At 38.7% G+C, this 20,661-nt stretch overlaps 1 protein-coding gene and 1 long non-coding RNA gene across 3 annotated transcripts; both read left to right on the top strand.

Moving 5' to 3' along the window:
* The first annotated feature begins 3,764 nt into the window (after positions 1-3,764).
* LOC122056028 (probable starch synthase 4, chloroplastic/amyloplastic) lies at positions 3,765-20,634 on the top strand. Of its 2 annotated transcripts, XM_042617763.1 has the most exons (16): positions 3,765-4,124; positions 4,352-4,571; positions 5,385-5,463; positions 5,544-6,579; positions 6,675-6,726; positions 7,354-7,476; positions 7,561-7,636; positions 7,714-7,898; positions 8,029-8,223; positions 8,323-8,394; positions 11,977-12,186; positions 18,580-18,705; positions 19,341-19,490; positions 19,722-19,783; positions 19,880-19,955; positions 20,064-20,634. In XM_042617763.1, the coding sequence occupies exons 1-16, from the start codon at positions 3,991-3,993 to the stop codon at positions 20,241-20,243; spliced, it is 2,976 nt and encodes a 991-aa protein (XP_042473697.1). In that variant the 5' UTR covers positions 3,765-3,990; the 3' UTR covers positions 20,244-20,634. The 2 variants fall into 2 exon arrangements, with proteins under 2 accessions (XP_042473697.1, XP_042473699.1); XM_042617765.1 differs by lacking the exon at positions 3,765-4,124 and having other exon boundaries at positions 4,364-4,566.
* LOC122056029 lies at positions 14,261-14,732 on the top strand. Its single transcript, XR_006132990.1, has 3 exons — positions 14,261-14,400; positions 14,470-14,573; positions 14,661-14,732. It is a non-coding gene; the product is annotated as an uncharacterized LOC122056029 (long non-coding RNA).
* Positions 20,635-20,661: the final 27 nt, after the last annotated feature.

Genomic DNA, 20,661 nt, shown 5'->3' with positions numbered 1-20,661 from the left:
GTAAGCCTAGCCAGCTAACAGTTTTGTGTTTGGTTTGTTTTTGGTTCCTGCCATTTTCCGTTGTGTTTTGGTTTTGATACAGCCGAGTGGGCTGCTTTACATATAACTGTGTGGTTGTGTTTTTATTGTATCAGCCAAGTAGGCTGTATTATAAACTACGTGGTTGTGTGTATATTCCAGCCGCCTGTGGCTGATGTATATTATGTCTGTAGAAATATTTCAGATTGTCACCCGTACAGGGGAGGTGCTGCCAAAATTTCTTCGAACAGGGACTCCCCCGGGGTGTGACACATATTGCATCATAATTGGTTTTAGATGTATAGATGTCATATAAACCAATGCTAGGGATGCATTGTGGTTTAGTATCAGCAAATACATCAAGAGGAAGCCAAAACTAGGACTTTAGGTCAATGTTCAATTGAACCATTTAGCTAGTTTTGAGTTTTGTGTCAATCATGGGATTGGTGATAGATACATTTTAAATGTATTTTTCCCAAGTAGACATAGGTAAAACAGACCTCTCTACAAAATTTAGAGATTTTTAGTTGTCTGTAGATTTTTTGGCGCATTTCTGAAACTAGGTTCAGAATGTTGTCTAGGCTGAAATCAGAGTACCAGTCAACTAGTAACAGTGGTTTTCAAACATAGAATGTTTCTGTGAGTTGAATTCGAAGGGCGCAGTCGACTGATACCAGTCTGATATTGTTTTTCAACATTTATTTTGACCGGGTCAACTCATGTGGGTGTATGAGATCCATAGGGGATAAATACATAAGTTTAGGATCAGTTTAATGATCAAGTTTTTGACAATTGGGATATTGTTGGAAGCTTTTTAATATTAGGTAAAAGGGGAGAAGTAAGGTTTAGTTGGGAAAACCTTAAGTACTTTTGTGTAGGGAGAACCTTGTGATAGGTACTTAAATATCCCTGTGGTAAAATTCCTAGCTCAATGAGGAGCTTAGGTGTAGGGGGAGCTTTGGGATAGGTTTCAATGCATGTTTGCATTTTTCATTCAGCGGTGTAAGTCCAAGTGTGTAGCCTTGGCAACGTACGTCCATTTGGCGATGTAAGTCCAAGTGTGTAGCCTTGACAATGTAAGTTCATTCGGCGGTATAAGTCCAAGTTGTGTAGCCTTGGCAACAAAAGTCCATTTGTTTTAGTATGTTTATTTGCTATTATGTTTTTCCTAACTTCAACGTATTGCCAAACATAAAAAAGGGAGAGATTGTAAGAGCAATCCCAATGGTTCGTGCGATTATGCGTTTTGGTGTTTGGGCAAAGAGTTTAAGTTAGGTTTACCCTCGTTATTTGATATGTGTATGTGAGTGTGCAGGTTTGCAGGATACACATATGACTCAACTTGATGACTTCGGGTCCAGTGAAGGATGGAGCATCCGAGGGACCTTGGACAAGGTAGTAAGAACAAGGACCGAGGGAAGCAACTTCGAGGCATACGCGAAGGATGCCATTGGGGATGAGTCGCGGGCTTGAATGCATCCGAGGGACGAAAGCCAAAGGAAGTAGGCTTGAAGGCAAGAGGTTAAAGCTGCAAAGAAAAGTCAAGTGAGTCGTGAGGGTCCGAGTGCGAGAGAAATATACTCGGGAAGGGAACCTCTAGGTTTAGGGTTGTATCAATCGACTGGGGTGAGCACAAAGAGTTTCTGTGCCCGAATGACTGGGATCAGTCGACTGGTGTTAGCACCAGTCGACTGGTAAAGAGCCGTTGGTTAGTCACTAGTCGACTGGTGCAAGGACCAGTCGACTGGTAACGGTAAAATAACAAGGTTGTTTCTTCCCAAGCTTTATAAGATGGAGCTTGGGATGGCTGGCCATGGTGATGAAATTGGACTTGGTTAAAGTCTAATTAGTAGTCTACTAGTTCTCAAGTGCTTATGTAATCCAAGAGGTCTTGGTGAGTATTGTGGTGAGGCTTTTCCACCCACAATGAGAGACTTGAGATAGCCGGAGTTTCCGGGGACTAATCCACCGACAGATTGAGGGATCATCCACCTTATGGAAAGCCGTGGAGTATAAGCAAGTTATCTCCGAACCACGTAAATCGTTGTGTTAGCGGTTTGTATTTCCTTCTTATTTTTAGATTATCTTTCTATTTGTTATTTGTATTATTTCGTTGTGTAAACTAACAATACGTATGAAGTGATCGATTTGAGGGCACCGTCTATCCAACCCCCCTTCTAGCCAGCCACAAGATTCTCAACACACTAGAGGTGCCTCGGATGACTAATATAAGCAGTGTTCGACTAGCAATAAGAGATTCAATTATTCTATGCTCAAACGATCTTCGCACTGCTTCGAAATTCAACTATGATATTGCAACACTACTCCAACATCGACACTCTACGTTAGAAATTAGACTACGATATTGCAACACTACTCCAACATCGACGCTCTACTTTAGATATTGTTTTCAAGTAGGTATAATTTTATTATTACATTTATCTTTTTGTACGTATTTTATAAGGACAGTAAACTTATTGTTGCTCCTAATCTTTTGTAAATGACGAATTAATAGTGATTGCCTAATCGATACGATCTAAGGGATCGTGAGCCTTGGAGTAGTAGTCTGCTGGGTTGCGAACCAAGTAAAACCAAACAAGTACTTTCTTTTCACTACTTTTGATTAATTATTTTTCCATTACATACTCGAACTTTCAATGAATGTTTTAAAAATGAAAATAAAGGTTTTAAAACGCGATTCACCCCTCCCCTCTCATGTTCTATACGATCCTACACTAACAACTACAATAGTATCATTATCTCATTTTGATTTTGCTTCTTTTCGAGAGTGATAACCTAATTAAAATAATATTTTAATGAGTAAAATAAGTGAAGGAGATTTTATGTTGTAATTATATTTCAAATGAATATTATTTAATCATGATCGATGGTATAAAAGTTAACATATAGTCGTTAAAATATGTAATAGTTGATGGTTAGCTTATTTAACAAAATAATTATATCATTTTGATTTTGCTTCTTTAGCAATAATATTTTAGTTAAAATAATATTTTAAAAATAAAACAAACGAAGGAGAATTCATACACCTAATTTAAGTAAAATAAATACTATCTGAATATGATTTACTGTATAGAAACTCGTTGCTAGATGCTACAATTATGAGCGGCTATATGTTATAGCAATCTAAATTTTAAAATCCAATCTAGAAATATTTTAGAAAATTTATTTTAACTAAAGCACATTTGACATTAATTGAAAAAAGGCACCACAAAAATGGATGCTTTCCCCCATTTATAAGTCTTTGTCAAGCTATTTATGATGTATTTTTTTATATTTTAATAAAACACATATTTTGCAAACCAATATAACGGACGTACCGTTTGTCTTCTTGATACTTTTCGTCCACGAGTAAAAGATATACTTTATTTGTTTAGTAAAGGTTTTATTTCAAAAGAATTCGACATCCACAAGATTTCAAAGGCGGTTAAATTAACGGATAAGATTTCAAAGGAGAAGATTGTTGTCATGAGAAAGTAACATTAATTAGCATTTTTAGGTGATAAATGTTTTTGTCACGGAAATAAACTCTCTGAATTAAACTCTCAGAATAAGGCATCGATGCAGGCACGTGTCCGCAATCGCCTCTTCTTCTATCCTTCTCGAACGGCTCAGATTCTCCGATTTCGCCGCTGGTATTTGTGTGTGGGAAAGAAGAGTAAGATTGGCCGTTGGGATTTAGAGAACTCCTCGCTAGATTGCATCGTGACCGTCGATTGTTCACCTAGAAAAGGGAAAGCGTAGCAGTTGAGAAGCGGATCGAGTGCCGGAAATCGAGCTGCGCCGGTGGAGAAATCGCTTCCATCTTAACGAGGGCGGTGGAAAGCGGTTACTTTGGTCGGAAGCTCCTCCTCCTCCTCCTCCTCCTTCTTCTGGCGATGGCAATCTGAGAACCGTAGCTCTCTTTTTCTCGTTGGACTTGTGTGTTGGTGTCGTCGTTGGAGAAGCCCTCGCATGGCGTCGGAGGCGTACTCACTGGTCCTCGGATGCGGCTGGATCCGCGCGACGCCCCGATCCCCTCGCTTTGCTTTATTTTTGCCTTCCCGGCCGCTCGCGGTCTCCTGCAAGATGCGGCAGAAGCATTTCAGGTTCGTTCCCGCCTTCTCTCCCTCGGTTTTCCATTCTCCATCGGATAGCGATATAAATGAGAAAGGGGCAATTGTTGTGAATATAGCCATAAGATGATTCAGGAATTAACTATGATGCCGCTTGAGTTAATTATTTTAATAACTTTTTGATCATCTCATGAGAAATATGATATAAGCTTAAGCTAATCATTTTCAGCTTAAATAATGTCTTGCTCCGAAAAATACAGTTCCCAGCAAAAGAGACAGCAAATTAAAAGAGTTTCTAGGGAGCAGTTGAGACCAAATATTAATTCCGAATCCCACAACAATGACAACGGCCTTTCTCAAAAAGCTAGTTCTGATGGTTTATCAAATCAAGGTCAGGAATCTGTTTTAAGCAATGATGACGACTCTGAGCATGATAGCAAGGATATGGCAGAAGCATCTGTTGAAGAGACAAAAAGTGAGGTATTATACTCTTTTTGTTAATTTTTTGATAAATATGTTTTCTCCTTATGATTGGAAATCACCTTTAGGTCAATCAAATTTTGATATGGTACTTTCTAGATATCATTTCTTGTAGTAGATTTGATCCTTTTGGGTTATTCTCTTTAAAGAACACTTCTTATCATTTTATCTTTTAACAATAGAGTATCTCTGGGATTGTGTTGTGAAGTAGGTCTGCACTTGTCGTTGGTAATTTCGACTGGACCTGTTGGATATTTTAGTGGTTGGATAATTGGTTTTCTAAGACATGATAATGAATACAACTAAGAAGGATATTAAAGTTGGTTTCAAATTTGTTTCTTTTACATTTATAGTACAAAGGACAGTTGAAAATTTTTTCCTCTCCCCATTTTATTGGTATAAAAATTGGGCTTTCTAATGAATCTAATCAGTATCTGACATTACTTATCATGGAATAATTAAGTGGATATGTTGGTCTGAATGAGTTGATAATATACCTCTCCCCCTTTGCTTCATGAGCAAAAGTGCTTATGTTTATCACTTATTTTGCTTGAGAACTATTCTAAAATATAACTACTGAGTATGCAAGTGTTCTTATGTTTTTTTACCTCTATAAGTAAATGCTTTAAGGTCATATTCACCTTGAACTAATCCCGCTGTGTTTTTTTACTTCATTTCTCCCTTAACAACCTTTTTACTAGCTTCGGCTTACTTCTCTATGTTGTATAGATAACCCTTTGGTTTTTTTATATTGATTTTATTGATTGCTAACTGCTTTCAACAATTCTTTGAAAATCAATTTTTCTCTTACAGATGGAGGATGAAATTATACAGGAACATCAAAGAATTCCTCTTGAGGACTTGAAATCTATGATCAGAAATGTTGAGAAAAGTAGCCATACTCCTTACATGTCAAATTGTTATCTATATCAAGTTATTTGTCTCTCAAATTTTGTATGTTTTCTTTGCTAGATGTTTCCTCACTTAATCAAGCTGAAGTTGGTGCACTTCAAGAACTTGATAAAATTCTTTCAGACAAAGAGGCTTTGCAAGCTGAAATAAACATAAAAGAGATGAAATTGGCAGAAACAGATGCACAGATTAAAGTTGCTGCTCAAGAGAAGATAAATGTGGAACCCCTTGAAGATCAACTCGAAAAGCTTAAGGAAGTAGCGCCTTTAGGGAATGGTATCATGGAAGGAAATCATAGTTCTTTTAGTGGTGAATTTCCTATTGTTTTGGAACTTAATGCCCTAAGAAAAGAGTATTCAGTGGTAAAGGATGATATACAGACTCTTAAGTTGAAACTTAATGATGTTATTGAAACAGAGGAGCGTGTATCACTGCTAGAGAAAGAATGTTGTCTGTTGGATACTTCCCTGGCAGAGTTGCAGTCCCAGTTTACAAATGCTCTAGTTGATGTTGATAAACTTTCTTCTCTACCATCTTATTACAAAGCATTGTCAGAGAAGGTAAAAAAATTGCTAGGATCAGTTGATAGCTCTAACAAAGAGGATCAGTTAGATTTTTCTGAATTTGCTAAGCTGCAGCAGAAGGTTGATAAGTTAGAAGCTTCAATAAGCAAAGCAAATATGACAGAACTTCCATATGAAAAATTTCGTCTTTATGAGGAGATTTTGCAGAAAAAAATTGGAAGTTTTGAGAAGCACTTGCAAGTTTCTGATCAAGAAATACATTCTCAAATTCAACTGTTTCAAGAATCAGTTAGAGAATTTCAGGATACATTGGATAAGCTCCAAGAGGATAGTAAGAAAAGATCACAAGAACAGATTTTGGAAAATTTACCTTGGGAGTTTTGGAGCCGTTTGCTGCTTCTAATTGATGGTTGGTTGCTTGAGAAGAAGATATCAACCAATGATGCCAAGTCATTGCGAGATATGGCATGGAAGAAAGATTCTCGAATTCGTGATGCGTATTTGGCCTGCGAGAGTAAGGGTGAGCATGAAAGGTTGACTACCTTCCTGAAGTTGACGTACACCAGTACAAGGTTTGGTTTCTTATTGCTATTCAGATGTTTTTGTACAACATTCAGTTATGAAAGTTCATACGGTTACTCTTTATTTTTCTGTTTCTCTTATGCAGGCCAGGATTGCACATTATCCATATTGCTGCAGAAATGGCACCAGTTGCAAAGGTGAGCCAAACTTGTATCTTACATAATGTGAACTCTTTGTTGCTTGTATCAGAACTTTGCGATCGTATATTCAAAATTTTAATCAGATGAGTTCTTATTCACTGCTCAGACATGTTGAAGTGGTTTTAGGATACTTTTAGATTCCTTCTTTTGCTTTTTTTGAAGTGCCTTCTAAGTATCGTTGCAAGTGAGCATTCAGCATTTAATGTCTGCTTAGCCTCTTGAGTAATAATAAACAGATATTTCTGTTAAAATAATTGTGCATATCACAATATCTGTTTGCTTTTATGTTTTTGTTGCACACTTCCACTAACTCTTGGACCTCTTAACTTTCCATTCCTACATACAAATCTTTTCTTTGTAAATTATGAAATTTATGTGGATGGAATAGGGATGGAATAATATTGTCAGGTGCTATGAATCAAAGGCAATTAAGGAAGAAACAACATTCTGAAGTCTAAACTCGATAATCCAGCTGAAAGTGTGTATTTTAAGTGCTTGCCTGTGTACATGAATATGTTCTACCTGAAAATTACCCTTTTATGTTCTACCTGAAAATTACCCTTATGAACTTCAATGTTTCTTTCTATTACTTTTAATTATTTTGTGATCTATATTTATTTTTAGGTTGGTGGTTTAGGGGATGTTATCACTGGTCTTAGTAAAGCATTGCAGAGGAAGGGACACCTAGTGGAAATTGTCCTTCCAAAATATGATTGTATACAGTATGATCTTATTGCTGATCTGAAGGTATATTTCATTGCTGTTTGTACCAGTTCCTACTTTTGGGATGATATGGTGTTACTGTAGGTTCTCAGTATAGTTGATTTGCAGGCACTGGATGTTGTGATAGAGTCTTATTTTGATGGACAACTATTCAGGAACAAAATTTGGGTTGGGACTATTGAAGGTGTAAAACTAAGTTTATTCTGGTTTTTAACTTGTAGTAGATACACAAATTGAGCTTGACAGAAATGCAATTTTCAGGTCTACCTGTTTATTTTATAGAGCCTCACCATCCAGCCAAGTTCTTCTGGAGAGGAACATATTATGGAGAGCATGACGACTTCAAACGGTTTTCGTTTTTCAGTCGTGCTGCGCTTGAGTTGCTCTATGAAGCTGGGAAAAGGCCTGACATAATCCATTGTCATGATTGGCAGACAGCCTTTGTTGTATGGACCAAATCCTATCTTCTTAAATCATGCTGTCTGATGGTCATTGATTTCTAGTGAAATTCAATGGACCTTAGCTTTATAGATCTATGGTTTATTAACGTAATCTGATTTTTTTAAAAAAAATTAGGCACCACTTTATTGGGACATATATGCTGCAAAGGGTTTGAATTCAGCTAGAATTTGCTTTACCTGCCACAACTTTGAGCATCAAGGAACAGCTCCTGCTTCAGAATTATCATCATGTGGTCTTGATGTTCACCAGATGAACAGATCTGATAGGATGCAGGATAATTCGGCACATGATAGAGTTAATCCTGTCAAAGTAATTCCATAGACCACTATGCAATTGTTTAAGGAATAAAACTATGTAAATATTTTTTTTTCCATATTACTCTTCTAATGCAATTTGTCAAAATTTCAGGGTGCAATTGTATTCTCTAACATTGTTACTACTGTATCACCAACATATGCTCAAGAAGTTTGTACTGCAGAGGTAATTTTTTTCTGGGAACTTCTGCAATTGATTATTTTTGTTATTTGGATGTTTATGGCAACAGCTGCATTTTTCTTGCTATATATTTATCTGTGGTTTGTAATATATCTTTATGATTTGTTCTCTGCTAACTAGAATGCTTAAACTACTAACTTCAGTGAATCTGCAAACCTAAAAGCATGTAAATTTACGCAGATCATTACAAATTAAGTTGTTAAAGATGCCAACAACCCCTGAAATTAGAAAAATGTGCGCAGTGAAGATGAAAATGTTGTAAGATATTTGACAATGTTTCTTGTAACCTACATCCTAGATAAAGTTGCATGGGGTTAGTTTTCACATGGTCCAGTTACTTTGAAAATAATCTATGTGATTGGTTGAGCCACTCTGGTATGTGTGTGTTTGGAAGCCTCAAGCTTCTTAATTGGTGCACCTAATCACGAAGGAGAACAGTCCTTCAAAAAGCATACTAGTATTTGAGAAGGAAAACATTGGACTGTATTTAGTAATAGAGGTCAATTGCTTCATATATATATAAGACAATACATAATAACTAAATGTCCCATGTGGGCTAAACCAATAACACATATGTCTAATAACTATTACTATCTCTTCTCTCAAGTTACAACATAGATATTATCAAGTGCATCTTGTTACATAAAACGTAAAAAAATAACAAATATTATAATAAAAAAATGAAAAGACACTCATCAAAGATGATTACAGTGGTTGGAAGGCCACTGATCTTGATAAAGTTGAAGGTTAAACTTGATAAATTGATTTGTCTTCAAATGAGCAAAATAGTGCCGAGTACAATCTTCCTTCATAAACTCCCCTAAAATTAAAATGCCCAAGGATTGTGCAGTTTGCATAATCAAAGTGATAAATTGTGAAGAATTGATATTAGAGTTTTATTGTCTACCCATGAGTAGAGGAGTTAATAACAGAAGAGAGATTGAGTGTTAGAGAATTCCCAGATTGCCTATTAATGTCCAAAAACTGAGTGTTGGATAAATGCCCACATGCAATGGTCCGTCAGACTCAACATTACAAACAAAATATTACTCTCAGCATATGGCTTTAAAGGTACTGTTGCATGAAACTTAAAACACAAAATGCAACATTTGGTTGGTTATAGATTTTCGATGATGCTAAGTACTCGGAAAGTTCCTAGTACCATGGCAGTGTATGTTCAAATGAAATGGATTAAAGTTTTCACAAAAAAATTTTATGGTGAAATTGGATAACTAATTTTTATTTTATTCTATAGGATCGAAAGCGCTAGAGGGGGGATTAATAGTGCTCATGGCTAATTCGTTCGTTTAGAGTAAAACACACAGCGGAAAAACAAAATAATACACGAACACCAAGAGTTTTACTTGGTTCGGAGCTTGTGGCGACTCCTACTCCAAGGTCCACACTCGCTAAGTATTTACTTTGGGCAATCACTATCAATTTGAAATATTACACCTTTAAGTACAGTTAATTAAAGTGTAGTAAAATATACCAACGACTAAGATCAGTAAACTTGAGGCTTCTGGTCGTTGGAGTCGATTTATAGTTTTGTCGGATCGTTCTTTAAGCAGCACTCGGAAGAAGGGTTGCGTTTTTCTTGATTGTCTCCAAGCTGCTGCTCGAACCAGCCTGTTGAGGGCGCCTCCAACTGCATGGAGGGCGCCTCCAACCCCGCCGAAATCGCAGCGTCGATAAGCTCTCCATCTTCGCTGCTTATCCAAGCTCGGAGGGCGCCTCCAAGCTCCATGGAGGGCACCCTCCAAGCAGCGTCCAGGGCGCCTCCAAGCTCGGAGGGTGCCCTCGCGCCTTGTTGCAGGGCTGTCGGCCAAGTCACCCGAGGTGCCTCCAAGCTCCATGGAGGGCGCCTCGGGACTGTTCATCCGAGACTTTTCTTGTGCAATGTCTATCCTGCAAGGCATGTTAGTCTACAAACAAGGTATACCCTGCAAAACAAAGTTAGTATAACAAAATAAGATAAATAGAAACTTATATTGACAGTCTACGGATTATCCGGTTCTGACTTCGGATTTCACCTCCGGAAATCCTAGGTCAAACCGATACCTACTATTCCCTCATCGGGGAACGTGTCCTCACCTACTCCACTCAAGAGAATTTACCTGTTTGCTAGATTGATCCTCCAGACCAACTGGACTTTTGCTCAGCATCCGAATCTCCAAGACTTTCTGCTGGACGTTCGCTCCACGACCCATCCAGTCTTTCACCCGGTTCGCGACACTAGGATTTTAACCTAGAGTTCCTGACTCTAAGATTTTTGTCCGAAACCTTCGACCTGCCAAGACTTTCTGCCTAGGGTTACCATCCCCTAGGACCTAGGGTTACCGTCCTCTAGGGTTTTCCACCTGCCTAAGCTCAGCTAGGACTTTTTCTCACCTAGGGTTACCACCCCCTAGGACCTAGGGTTACCACTCCCTAGGGGTTTCCACTTGCCTAACCGCAGCTAGGACTTTTGTCTAAGTACATTTAGGACTTTTCTGCAAACTCAACAAACCTTGTTAGATAACAAGACAACTTAACTTTGGACCTTTGACATAATCAAAACATAGGTTCGATTGTCGGATGCTTCCCGCACCAACATATTCTTCTCATATTTTGGTTCAAAATCCCATATGTACTCTCTATATGGGTGGTAAGAAGTATTCTGACGAAGGACTAGTACTACATGGACCATCTATTAAAGTAATATAACTCTTTTCTTTGTTAGTAACACAAAGTATTTGTTCATTTCTACCTCATAAAATTTGTCAAAGAGTTCTGAACTATTACTAATTGTGACTCAATATCATATCAGGACTTGGTTTTTATATTCTAAAGAATAGAGTAAACTTAATAGATAACAATTCTTATTTCATGGGTATAACCAAATTGTTCATAGTTCTAAGATATTATTGTTGCCAGCAAAGTAACTGATTTGATAAAAACAAGATGGTTCAAGTTTTCTGTTTTTCTAATCAAGTACATTGTTAGCTGTGGGATTGTCTTTAATATCAGTTAATGGTGAATAAGAAGGCAACAAGCTCTTGCTAACTGATCTCTTTTGCAACATTTTAGATTTTAATTTAGTTATTTAGTTTGTACTAAATTCCTAACAGATTCATATAGTTTTTTCTTGTCTTTTTGTTAATTAGTTACCCAAAGTAAAATCATATTAGTTATCCAGGTTTTACAAAGTTTCAGTGGATTACAAGTTTTGATCAAGTATCAATAAGTGAGCTTCTTTATTGAAAACTTACTAAGAATGTAGAGTACAACCTTGCAAAGTGCTTCAACTTGCACTTCTATGAGTCAATAAGCTTTCCTAGAGGCCCAATCTATAATGTCAATGTTAACATTGAATTCCTCATCCTATTTTGTGGAAAATGAGTTGTACCAGCTCACATTAAGTTGCTATTGTGGTACATATGATCTATTTATCCAGTGTTGATCTGCCTCTACTTTGCTAACCAATTTTTGTTGATATGATACTGCACTAAGTTTGACATTTTGGAAGAATATATATACCTTTAGTAATTTTCTGTACTCTGATGAGGCTTAGCTTCTTTTTGACAGGGTGGTCGAGGTCTCCATGAAACATTAAAATCATTTTCCAAGAAATTTGTTGGAATTCTTAATGGTATTGATACTGATGCATGGAATCCATCCACAGATAAGTACATTAGTGCCCAATTCCATGCTGATGATCTTCGGGGGAAAGCAGAGAACAAGAATGCTATAAGGAAGCATCTTAAACTTTCATGGTCAAACAGTTCTCAGCCGCTGGTAAACTTTTTCAAATAAAAATAATAGCAAGACATCCTGTTTTGTCTTCCTTTCTTAGGGTTAATTCAAGACAAAGCATAATGAACTTCTTCCTACAAAAAGCATGATATCTGATTGCTTTCTTTTGTTCCTTAGAGCTAAGGTTATAAATTGATGCCAGAGAAAGCTTTGAGACGATCCTAAGGAGGTCATTTAAAATATTACTTCAATTTCTCATTTAACTGAGAAGAATTAGAATAAGTTGTCCTCTTTATTTTCTCAATTAGTTTTTTTCCTTGTAACCCACCCTATCATTTTTCTCATAATTAGTTTTTGCCGTTGTAGATAAAACACACTTTTGGTCATCTTTCCCTATGAGCCTCTTTTGTGTCAATCAAGTTAGGATCCCTCAATTATTACTTCCTTAATTGTGTTCCACTTAGATAGGACATGTGTACTATCACTTCTCCTTTTGTTTTAAGTTGTTTTCTTGTTTTGGTATATTGCCACACCTCATAAACAAATTTATTATACACTCTTCGGATATTAACTTGTTGAGAGGCTTAAACTCTTTGCAATTGCTATACTTGTGTTATAATGGAACTAGCATACATGTGAATTATCACACATAAGGGCGACAATAAGAGTTAAGCCCCAACTTTGTGACTACTATCTGGATCTTTTCCAAACATTAAGATTATGATCATGCATCTCAATCACATGTTATATAAGGAGCTACAAGTTCTCCTTGCAAGTTATTAGTGTTGTCAAAGAAAATAAAAAAGTGAGCGGACCAGTGTTGGTTCAGAATCTATGAGCAGCACCCCGACAATATACACAAAAACAATAAAGAAGATAAAAAACAAAACGAAAAGAAACGTAGTAGCTTGGGAAAAATTAATCTTGCCGTGCTACTTTTTCCATTCACATTTGTGTTGTATATATACACCACAAGTGATAAGATCTTACATCACTTAAACCATAGAAATAATGCCACATAAGCTATAAAATAGGAAAGGCTAAGTTATCAAAAATATTAAACGAAACGTTATAACTAAAACTTATCATGTCCGATTTATTTGAATTTATCCGGATTATTTGCTCACATTACTCCCCCTAATCCGGACATGATTGTAGATCACGGATGCCGAGTAGTTGTCGCATGGCAGCTAACTTCACTCCTGGCAATGCTTTAGTTAACGCATCGGCTCGCTGTTCTCCGGTATTAACGAACTCCACCACAATCTGTCCCTTCTCAATGCATTCTCTGATAAAATGAAACCTTGTATCTATATGCTTGCTTCGACCATGGAATACCGGATTCTTCATGAGAGCTATGGCGGATTTGTTGTCAACAAACAAAGTTACCGGTTTTGGCTTTACACCTGTCAATTCACTGACAAGGCTTCTTAACCACAAAGCTTGACAGGCTGCAGTTGTGGCTGCCATGAATTCTGCCTCACAAGATGAAAGCGCCACTGTCTTCTGCTTCTGTGAGTTCCAGGATACCAGACTTTCATTAAAATAGAAAGCCATTCCACTTGTGCTTTTCCTCCCGTCATGATCACCGGCTAAATCGCTGTCCGAGTAGCCGAATATACTAATTTCCTGGGGTCCCTTTGTGTAAGCAAGTCCAAAATAGATTGTACCTTTCAAATACCTGAGGATCTGTTTGACCACCTTATGATGCATGCTTGTAGGCTTTTCCATGTATCTGCTCGCCATGCCGACAGAATATGATAGGTCTGGCCGTGTGTGTAACAGATATCTTAGACAACCAATGACGCGCCTGTACTCCGTGGCATCAATTGGAGTCCCTTCCAGGTCTTTATGCAGTTGTGTCTTGGGTTCCATCGGCTGCTTTGTGGCATTACAGTCTGCCATCTGGAATTGAGATAGAATTTTCTTAGCATAGGCTGATTGTCTAAGTAAAATTCGGCTCTTCTGTTGTTCCACTTCAATTCCTAAGTAGTAGGAGAGAAGACCCAAATCACTCATCTCAAATTCTGTCATCATTTGTTGTTTGAACTTGTTTATTCCTTCTGTGCTCCTTCCTGTCACGATGAGATCGTCAACATACACTCCAACAAGTATACTAGCTTCTCTTTTACCTCTTGTATATACTGCATGTTCTTGATTGCATTTTTTGAAGCCGAGCTCTTTCAGACTCCTGTTCAGCCGCATGTTCCAAGCTCGTGGAGCCTGCCGCAGTCCATAGAGGGCCTTGGATAACCTGTACACCTTGTGTTTCTGATTTTGTATTTCAAACCCTTCTGGTTGAGTGACATATATTTCTTCTTCCAGCTCTCCGTTCAGAAATGCCGACTTCACGTCTAGATGGTGTACCTCCCAGCCTTGATTTGCTGCAAGTGCAAGAATGACTCGAATAGTATCAAGTCTAGCGACAGGTGCGAATACCTCTTCAAAGTCGATGCCTTGTTTTTGCACATAGCCTTTAGCAACTAATCTTGCTTTATGCTTGACCACTTTTCCAGCTGAATCTTTCTTCAGTTTGAACACCCATTTTAGGCCGATAGGTTTGTGGCCTAATGGGAGCTCAGTTAGGGTCCAAGTCTTGTTCATCTCAATAGTCTTCAGTTCTTCCTCCATTGCTTCGTACCAGCAAGCCTCGGTTGCAGCTTCTTGGTAACAGGTCGGCTCTTCTGACATCATCAGCATTACCTCATTCTCCTCTTCATCAATACCAATTATTTCCTCAGTGTTGGCATAGATATCGGCAATGGACCTATAACGGACTGGCCCTTCATGAGACTCGGGTGAGGTAGTTGCTTGGGTGCTCGATGATGGTGTAGACGGACTTGATGCTCTTGTCGAAGATGGGGTAGCTAGACTTGATGATGGTGTGACATCTTCCGCCGCTGCCTCAATGTCTGCAGTAACAATCACCTCGTCGGTGTTGAATGCATTCACCACCACAAACTCAGGTAAGTCTTCTTTATCAGCACCTGCGTTCCATGTCCATTCACTATTTTCTTGAAATATTACATCTCTACTTACTTGTAGCTTGTTATGCCTTGGATCAAATAGACGATGAGCTTTGCAGCCTTCTTCGACTCCTAAGTATACCATAGGTGAGCTTCTGTCATCAAGTTTCTTAAGGTGAGGGGTTGTATTTTTTGCATAGGCAATACAACCAAACACCTTCAAGTGGGCAAGATGTGGCTTTCTCCCCATCCAAGCTTCAAATGGAGTACGTTCTCCTAGCGCTTTAGTTGGGAGACGGTTTAGCAGATAGACAGCATGCCTAACCACCTCTCCCCAGAACCTTGCCGGCATATGTGTACCCTTGAGGAGAGATCTTGCCATAGCCATCACTGTGCGGTTACGACGCTCCACAACGCCATTCTGTTGGGGTGTGTAGGGAGCCGAAAGGTGCCTCTCAATTCCTTCATTTTCACAGAATCGAGTGAACTCCGTGGATAGAAACTCACCGCCACGGTCTGTCCGAAGTGTCTTGATCTTGTACTCAGTTGTGTTCTCCGTCACGGACTTGAACTTCTTGAATGCTTGGAATGCATATTTCTTTGCTGTCAAGACAAATACCCACATCCACCTTGTGCAATCATCAACAATCAAAAAGAAATACTTGTTACCAGCAAGTGTACTTGGTGAAATTGGCCCGCAGATATCAGCATGGAGAAGTTCCAACGGCTTCGTCGCTCTAAAGTTTGCTTGGTGCGGGAATGACGATCTTGCATGTTTGGAGATCACACACACCTCGCAAAGCTTGTTCGTCTGGGGCAATAGTGGCACACCAACCGCCAATTTCTTCTCCCCCAACAGCTTCAAGTCATGAAAGTTTACATGTCCGAGCCTTGCATGCCATAACCAGGTGGAGTCTTCTAGACTTGCTTGGAGGCAGACTTGCTTGAATGTCTTCAAGGTTATCTTGTACAAGCGATTTTGCGTTCGCTTTACCAGCATCAAGAGCTTCCCGCTCCTATCAATCACCTTCATGGTATCTCCTTCCATGTGCACCTCGTTCCCAGCTTCTGTCAACTGACCAAGGCTTATGATATTACTACAAAGTTTCGAAATGTAGTATACCTCGTGGAGGGTCTTCTGATCGCCGTTCTTGCATTCGAACACAGCCGTCCCCTTGCCCATGATCTCAATGGTTGATCCATCGCCAAACCTCACCCTCCCGGTGATAGTTTCATCTAGTTCTTGAAACTTCTCGCGATGTCCAGTCATGTGATTGCTGGCACCATTGTCAAGGTACCAAACGTCTTTGTCTTCACCTTTCTTGACGCCCCGGTACACCTCCGGTAGCAATCTCTCTTCACTGAGCAGAATGGTATCCTGCCGCTGAGATTCTTCGTGGAACTTGGTCATCATTAGTGCTGGCTCTTCATCGGTGGCGCAAGTGCGGTGAGCCTCATCTCCACGACGCTTGCTGTAGCATTCAGACGCATAATGCCCCATTTTCTCACAATTGAAGCATTTTATGTGTCTCTTGTCACGAGTGTCACTGTTGTTGCCGCTAGTGCCTCCTGCACTATCTTGGCGCTGTGTACCACGACCACGACCGCGCCCTCGCCCACGCCCACGCCCACGCCCATGCCCATGCCCTTTGCCACGATTAGAGCTGTTGGACCCACGTTCCTTGCCTCCTGACGAAGTGTCCACGCTACTCCCCTTTTGTCGCATTTGCCATTCGGTATGAGTAAGTAGGAGCTCTCCTTCAGTGCCGTTGGTGTTGCTGCGTAATCGAAGCGTTCGTTCTTCGTACGCCTTTAGTCGCCCTATAGCCTCCTCAAATGGTATAGACTCAAGGTCGTAGAATTGCTCAATACCAGCAACAATAGGAAAGAATTTATCAGGGACAGAATCGAGCAATTTTTTTACCAACGAGGAATCTTCAAGCGTGGCACCAAGGGTGGAAAACTTGCTGCTTAGGGCGCTGAGTTTGCCAGCAAACTCATCAATCGTTTCGGTCTCTTTCATCCGGAGAGCGTCAAACTCACTCTTCAATGTTTGTACACGTGCCTTCTTTACCCGATCACTACCAAGGTACCTCGTCTTGAGGCTGTTCCAGACTTCCTTCGCCGTCTTCTTTGTTGCGATCTGGAGAAGGATGTCTTCGGGGACACACTGCAGGATGTATACACGTGCCTTTTTATCCTTCTTTGCATCCACCTGGGCTCCTTCCGCTGGCTCCACCGCCTCCCAGACTCCCTGGGCATTAAGAATCGCCTCTGTCTTGATTGCCCACACAGTGTAATTGTGTGGGCTTAGCATCGGATAGGGAAATGGCACTCCGCCGTTCTCCTTTGCAGCAACTTGTGGGATGCCAGACATTTTTGTGGAATTGTAGATTCTTAGGTGTCTTATACTACCAAGGCTCTGATACCAATTGTTGGTTCAGAATCTATGAGCAGCACCCCGACAATATACACAAAAACAATAAAGAAGATAAAAAACAAAACGAAAAGAAACGTAGTAGCTTGGGAAAAATTAATCTTGCCGTGCTATTTTTTCCATTCACATTTGTGTTGTATATATACACCACAAGTGATAAGATCTTACATCACTTAAACCATAGAAATAATGCCACATAAGCTATAAAATAGGAAAGGCTAAGTTATCAAAAATATTAAACGAAACGTTATAACTAAAACTTATCATGTCCGATTTATTTGAATTTATCCGGATTATTTGCTCACAACCAGTACATCTTCTGCTTTAGATACAAATAAAAAGAACTAAGGAAATAACTTCCACTAACTGCTATAAACTGCTATAACTTCCACTAACTGCAATAAACAGTTATGAACTACTTCTAAAGCATAGTTTTAACACTCCTCCTTGCTTTAGGAGCTGCAAACACCAATTTCTTGTCTCAGAAACTCAAACTTGCTGACAGGAAGAGGCTTTGTGAAAAGATCTGCCAACTGATCTTCAGATTTGCAATAAATTAACAATTAGCTTAATTGCATCTCCAGAAGAACTTTGAAAGTCAATTATTGCTTACTACAACCATGGAGAATGGTCAAACTGTATTAGTCAAAATGAACAAATTGAAGCAATTGCACTTCTATCCTCAGACATCTCAACTCATTTGGTCATACAAGCATGCAATACTTTTGTGTTGTTTATGGTCAATTATATAGTAATAATCTATAAGATGGAAAATTTGATCACCCACTTTCACGATAGCTTCATTTCAATTTTTTGCTTGCATGCATATTAATAAGATACCTGCAATAGTTTATTCTCTAAATTTTTTCTAATAGTAATTTTCTCATAATCCTACATAAAGGTAGTTTATTCTGATTTCTACTCTCATATTTGATGTGACATATAGCTCAATCTTCAAACTCCATTTAAATTGGACTTTTTAACCTAAACACCATCTTTTTGAACCTGATTCCATTGTTTTGTCACCTAAAGGTTGGATGCATCACACGTCTCGTACCACAAAAAGGCGTGCATCTTATCAGACATGCAATTTATCGTACATTGGAGTTGGGAGGACAGTTTGTGCTTCTTGGCTCAAGTCCAGTACTACATATTCAAGTAACGTGTTCTTATCCCCTGTAGATTTGATAAAAATTAACTTATTCTAGTTTTTAATGTGACCTTGTTTGTTCTCAAATGACAATGATTTTTTTTGTGATATCTGCAATAAACTTTATTAGTTGAACATGGCTTGTGCGCTAAGCATCCAGATGATCCGGGAGGAACCTAAATGGAATTCCCCAGCAAATCTGATGCGAAATAAAACATAATTTAGCATTTTACTGGAGTAGAAAACTTCTAAAGAAACATAGCCAGTTCTAAAGAAATATGTTCATGATAATTTATTTGCTTGAACAATCATCAATTGTTGAGATACACTCTACAAAAATAACAGAATCTGTATGCCTAAGCATATATGGTTTTGTCTAGGTTATGGAGGTATTGGAAATCAATAATGATCCAAAGTCGTCTCACTGATTTAGTTAACTTCTTTTAATTTTATCATAACTTTGACAGATCTTAGAGGTTGAATTGCATTCTTCAGAACAATGGTGAAGGAAAATATTTGTGAAGTCTATATATGCTTGATCTACATATGACAATTGATCCCGCTTGTTTTTTTTTTGTTGTTGTTGCAAATTCTTCCATGTGTTTTGAGGTCTTTTCTTGTGACAAACGATTTAATCTTCCAGCGGGAGTTTGAGGATATTGCGATGCATTTCAACAGCCACCCAGATGTTCGGTTGCTCTTGAAATATGATGATGCCCTTTCACATTTGATTTATGCGGCTTCTGACATGTTTATTATTCCCTCCTTGTTTGAGCCTTGTGGTCTTACCCAGGTATGGATTCTGTTTTTCTTATGCTTTTGCTATTTATATGGACTTTTTTTTCCAGAGCTTCTGCTAAAGGAAGCTTCTCTGTGCGACAGCAACATTTATCAACTATTATAATGCTTGCAATCTTATACTATTAGAAAATAATTTACATCGCGATGGAATTACCTTTCACTAAACCTATCTCCATTCAGAGAAATTTGTCTACTAGAGTTTGTAAATGTTCTTATGACACAGATGATTGCTATGCGATACGGTTCTGTGCCAATAGCAAGAAAAACTGGAGGACTGAATGATAGGTGAGCGCCTGATCTGGTTCTCACTTAGCTGTGTCCCTGCCTAAAAATATTTACATTCCCATTTTTTTTTTGTTTAATTACCTTTTCTTCCTGCAGTGTTTTTGACGTAAATGATAATACGGTACCTGAACAATACCGTAACGGATTCACATTTTTGCCACCTACTGAACAGGTGACTTTTGGATTGATGTTTCTTTCCATACTAAAAAATGTTCTTTTTCATTCAATACCAAGTTTTTTTTGTGATTTACTCAAAAAAGTGACGAGAACATGTATGTAGGGTCTAAGCAGTGTCATGGGCCGAGCATTTCGATACTACTCTACAAACCCTGAAGGCTGGCAGCAGCTCATTCAGAAGGACATGACCTTGGACTTCAGTTGGGATTCATCAGCGTCACAGTACGAAGAGCTATACGAAAGATCCGTGATCAGAGCTCGGACAGCAGCAGCACGAGTGTAAATTCTCTCTCCATCTTTCCACGCCAACTTGCCTGACGGGTTCCCGGCTGAAATAAATTTCAGGCTGCAATTCAGCATTCTGTTTTTTTTTACTCTCGCCGTCATGTCTCATATGGTCTGCTAAGTCTAATCTTTGTAGAATTAGGTCATCCCCTACCCGAAATTGATCAACTGGAATGTGAGAGCGATCATCATGTGGTCGTCGCAATGCTGCTTACTCGAAAAGCAATATAGATGTCTTCAGTGTTGAACCACATTGAGTAAGTTTGTTTAGTCATATCTGTTTGTTGTATAGTTAGCAAAGCTTTCAGTGTCACAAAACGTTTTTGTATTTTATTCATTTCGATCATGAACCACAGAGCAATACGAATACCTTTCATTTTATTATAAAATTTAACATCTTTTAACATCATTTTGTT

This window comes from Zingiber officinale, chromosome 3B, assembly GCF_018446385.1.
Source record: "Zingiber officinale cultivar Zhangliang chromosome 3B, Zo_v1.1, whole genome shotgun sequence".
In the NCBI taxonomy this organism is placed as follows: Eukaryota; Viridiplantae; Streptophyta; class Magnoliopsida; order Zingiberales; family Zingiberaceae; genus Zingiber; species Zingiber officinale.
Note: the sequence above shows the minus strand (reverse complement) of the source record. Positions and strands in the feature narration are given on the sequence as shown.